This window comes from Oreochromis niloticus, linkage group LG9 (genome assembly GCF_001858045.2).
Source record: "Oreochromis niloticus isolate F11D_XX linkage group LG9, O_niloticus_UMD_NMBU, whole genome shotgun sequence".
NCBI classification, from domain to species: domain Eukaryota; kingdom Metazoa; phylum Chordata; class Actinopteri; order Cichliformes; family Cichlidae; genus Oreochromis; species Oreochromis niloticus.
In genome coordinates this window covers 35,694,628-35,698,899 of record NC_031974.2, presented here as the reverse complement: position 1 = coordinate 35,698,899, position 4,272 = coordinate 35,694,628, and the positions used below count along the sequence as shown (strand labels likewise).

Here is a 4,272-nt window from a genome sequence, read left to right as displayed (position 1 = left end):
GGCCCTTAACAAAGTTGTATGGGTTGCTGTAGAAAAGGGTCCTTGTCCGTTCTTTCTTCTTACGTTGTCGTCTGAGATGTTCTGCTCTTCGCAGCTTAGTACGTTGTTGCTTTATTTCCTCCTGCAGGGCAATAAGTCCCTCCCTTTCTGTCTCATTGGCCCTGCTCCACTGCTTCCTCAGTTGTGTTCTCTCTTTCACTAATCTGTCAATTTCCTGCTGTCTCCTGGACTTTAACTGGTTTAAAGGGCCTTTCTGCTGTCTATGACTCTTGTTTTTTACCCCAAACCGCTCAACCCCATAGCTGTAGATGATGGTTCTCAGGTTCTCTAGCTGCCTTTCAACTGGACCCTTTTGTTGATCTAGTACAGGGGTGGCCAACCAGTCAGAGACCAAGAGCCACTCTTTTTTACTGTGTTACTGCAAAGAGCCACATCATACGCATGGGCACACATGAACATCACCCATCCTTTCCTCTCTCTCTCTCTCACACACACACACACACACACACACACACAAAAATACACACATCTCTGCTCAGCCAGATTTATTGTAAATGTCACACACCAACATGATAATGACAGAAATGGACTCCTACAGTACTAAAACCACAGGCCAGTCATTTTCAACAATGAACATTGTGTGCACTGTCTCACACACAAACTCTCTGTTCAACCAAGTCCACAAACAAAAATATAATAATCTACAATAGCATTTACTTTTACAATGCATGTTGTTTAGTGGGACTTCTGGCATTCCTTGCCTTGAACAATCCTCTTCAAATCTGGCTTGTATTCCGTTGTTGCCACTCGAAGCAATTCTTTCACATGAGTGTCAGTCAGAATAGATCGATGCTTTGATTTCACATGTTTTAGGGTAGAAAACACAGACTCGCAGACGTATGTTGACCCAAACATTGACAGTATCTTAAGCGCAGCCCGTTTGACATTGGGGTATTTTTCCATTGGCACACCTTTCCAGAAATCAATGGTCCCTTCCCTTAAAGCAGGTTTCAATTGGTCCTCCTCACAAAGATCGATCATCTCCAACTCAGCCGCAGCTTCATCTGTGACTAGCGGGACTTTCAAACAGTCGGTCTCTGCATTAAATGGGTCGACGAGGAACGTAATCTGTGGCCTTTTCAATTGTAGATCATGGAACCGGGTCACAAAACTTTCGTGCAAGTTTTCAATCAGCGTTGCATATCTGGCTCTTTGCTTACTCAGAGCGGTGCTGGCGACTTGCCCGCTGGCTTTTAGCAGAGTGGGAAAATGCGTTAAATCTCCCTTTTGAATATGTGTCTTGAACAGCTTCAGTTTGTTGACAAACACAAACACACTTTGCACCAGATCAGGCAGCATTTTTAACTTACCCTGCAGGGTCAGGTTCAGTCTGTCCAAGTGACACATCATGTCGACTAAAAAGGCCAGATCCATAATCCACTTGAGGTCCGAGAGCTCGGGATAGTCCTTGTCCTTCTCTTCCATAAACAGTTTCACGGCATCCAAAAGCTCAAAGAAGCGAGAGAGTACCTGGCCTTTTGACAGCCACCCCACAGTGCAGTGCAGCGGCAGGTCACCTGGAAGCCCTTGGTCCAGCTCAGCGATGAGATTCTTGAATTGCCTGTGGTTAAGCGCATGTGTGCGGATATAGTTGACGATTTCCATCACAGGCTTCATGACGTTATCTAAATTCAATGATTTAGACACGAGTTGCGCCATGTGGATGATGCAGCGGAAATTCCAAAAGTCAGGAATAGTTTGGTCAGCTTTGCACAGCCCCACAAGCCCGTTCACAGATCCCATCATGGCTGGTGCTCCATCCGTGGCTATTGCAGTTATTTTCGTTATGGGCAGATTTGCTTTTTCAAATGCAGCGATCATGGTTTCTTTCACATCTATCCCACGGGTTCTGTCTTTTAATGGCACGATATCCAGGAGTTCTTCTTTGATCACACAATCGTTTGACACAGACCGTGCAAATATTGCCAACTGAGGCTTGTCTTGTATATCACAACTCTCATCCAATGCGACACGAAAATACTCACATGCTTGAAGGTCAGAGTGCAACTGTGATTCAATAGCCGTGTTAATGTCCGATATTCTGTGTTCAACAGTGTGGCGGGACAGTTGGACGTCTGATACCATGCGTTTTAATTTGTTGTTTTCAGGAGACAAGATTTCAACAACGTCACTGAGGTATTTTTTAACAAACTCCCCTTCATTGTATGGCTTTTTAGCCCGTGCAATGTTCCAAGCCAGCTGATAGGATGCGAGCGTTATGGTCTCTGAGCACTTCGTAAATTTTTGGAAAAACTGTATCTGCTTTTCTGCCTGACTTTTCAAAGTGGCCAACTCATGCTTGCGAAGTTCAGTCCCTTTTGGAAATTCCTGGTCGATGTTAGTGTGACCAAGTGGTCGGCAGGGTTATAAAAGAAATAATAAAATGACAACGCCACCTAGGGGAATTTCACCCCCAGGAAATATATGTTTAAGAAAAATAGATAAAAAGAGGAATAAAAGAGGCCGCACAGATTCAAGGGATGCACACTGAGGCAGGTTGGCTCCAATATTAAAACAGTTTTAATTATAGTAAAAATAAATAAAATATTTAGAAACCAAGATGTAGCGTCATTGTTGACAGTGTCCTAAAGTGAAAATAAAACAATCATGGAACTTGGACTTACCAGCAGCCGTGGACCCAAAAGAAAATCACACAAAACGAAAATCACTGCAGCCCACCAGGTGCTGTACAAAAGAAAGTGTGAAAACGACCCACCACCTGAGGTCCCAGGGCCACTGGCACGTCCTTCATCCACTGAAATAAAACACAGAAATATGTTAAAAGAATAAAAGGGACACTGAGCGTCTGGCTCGCTACAGATCATAAAAAACTAAAACACACTTTAATAACTTTAATAAAAGAAATCGCACACACGCACACACACACCACACTGGAAGGCTTATGCCCCACGGGTCCACTCGTACTGGTAGTAATTGTCCAAGCCTCAATCGCAAGCTGGTCTGGCTCCCCACAGGCTAAGACCAGCGACGGAGGCAATTTAAAATTCCCGGCACGACACTCGGGCAAAGGATTGCTTCAGCCCGATCACAGAAGCGTGGGCACAGGCAACGGTCCAGAGATAAAATAAAATAAAACCAGGCGAAACAGGAAATGGTAGGCCTACTTAATAAAACAAGATAAGACAAGATAAAACAATTCAAAACCAGACAAGACAAGACAGCAGGCTCCACCGAGGAGGAGCCCTCACAACAACGGCTAGGCAGGCGTCTTGATTCTTCAATTAAGGCTGTGCGAGTTGCCACGGAGGTGAAGGCAGCGATCAAACCCTAAAACAGATAAATGTAACCTTAGCCTGTGGTAGCTGTTAATGCTAATAAAAATAGTTTTAACGGTTTACCCCAGGACCGGAGGCGCTATACTCTCACTGGTGGGGGATCACACAAGCACCTCTCTCCGCAACGCCGGAATAAAACAAACTGCCGCGCTACAACAGGCCGCAAAAACTATTACTATACATTCCGATACTGAGAGGGAATCTGAGGTTAAGCAAGAGCATACCTGTGGCTGTCATATGATCTACTCTTGCCGATCAGTCCGTCGCAGAGTACCAGCATTTACTGCTGCTTTGCGCTGAATGCATGGGAGGAATAGTCCAGAGAAGCACCGGCTTAGCTTTATACCTGATGCCAGCCTGCAATCAATATGCAGGTGGGTTCGCAATTGACCTAATTTTGCAGTGAGAGCGAGCGCAGGAGAGTGCGCTAATGATGTCTGGCATATAAGGCAGAATGGCTTGCCATTGCGTTCAACAAAAAAATATAAACTCTCCCACTCTGTTAAAAACGTCCTGTGTTCATCTTCATATTTTCTTTTTGCTGTGCATTTTTTCCCTGCCATTTTACGGGCGAACTTGCTCCTACTGGGAACTTTGCGGTATTTTCATCTCACACACATGCGCATTTGATGAAAATACCGTATTGAACTCAAGCGAAGCGAACGCGCACATTTTAATACAATATCACAAAAAATACCCAAAACACAAACACAAACTTTGATATGAACGTAAGAGCCGCATGAAACCAGGCAAAGAGCCGCATGCGGCTCGAGAGCCGCGGGTTGGCCACCCCTGATCTAGTATAAGAGCCAGTTCCGAGTCAATGGTGTCCCACTCTCTTTTCTCACTAGATCTGGGCCACAGAATCTGATCTTTCCTACCTTCCATCTTCCTTTCCCTTGCCGGAAGTGGTTGG

General features: G+C 44.9%; 1 protein-coding gene and 1 long non-coding RNA gene across 3 annotated transcripts; both read right to left on the bottom strand.

Moving 5' to 3' along the window:
• Positions 1-244: 244 nt before the first annotated feature.
• On the bottom strand, positions 245-1,829 carry LOC112847926 (general transcription factor II-I repeat domain-containing protein 2A-like). Its single transcript, XM_025910543.1, has 2 exons — positions 498-1,829; positions 245-360 (listed from the first exon to the last, which is right to left on the bottom strand). Exon 1 carries the CDS (start codon positions 1,804-1,806, stop codon positions 736-738), a length of 1,071 nt encoding a protein of 356 aa, XP_025766328.1. The 5' UTR covers positions 1,807-1,829; the 3' UTR covers positions 245-360; positions 498-735.
• A 685-nt stretch (positions 1,830-2,514) lies between these two features.
• Positions 2,515-3,733, bottom strand: LOC112847928 (uncharacterized). 2 transcript variants are annotated; one of them, XR_003221769.1, is made up of 3 exons: positions 3,581-3,733; positions 3,420-3,506; positions 2,515-3,348 (listed from the first exon to the last, which is right to left on the bottom strand). It is a non-coding gene; the product is annotated as an uncharacterized LOC112847928 (long non-coding RNA). The 2 variants fall into 2 exon arrangements; XR_003221770.1 differs by having other exon boundaries at positions 2,566-2,815; positions 2,948-3,348; positions 3,420-3,733.
• Between the last annotated feature and the right edge of the window lie 539 nt (positions 3,734-4,272).

Coding starts and splice junctions, on each gene's coding strand:
- LOC112847926 (XM_025910543.1), bottom strand. CDS start 1,806: ATGATGGGATCTGTGAACGGGCTTGTGGGGCTGTGCAAAGCTGACCAA.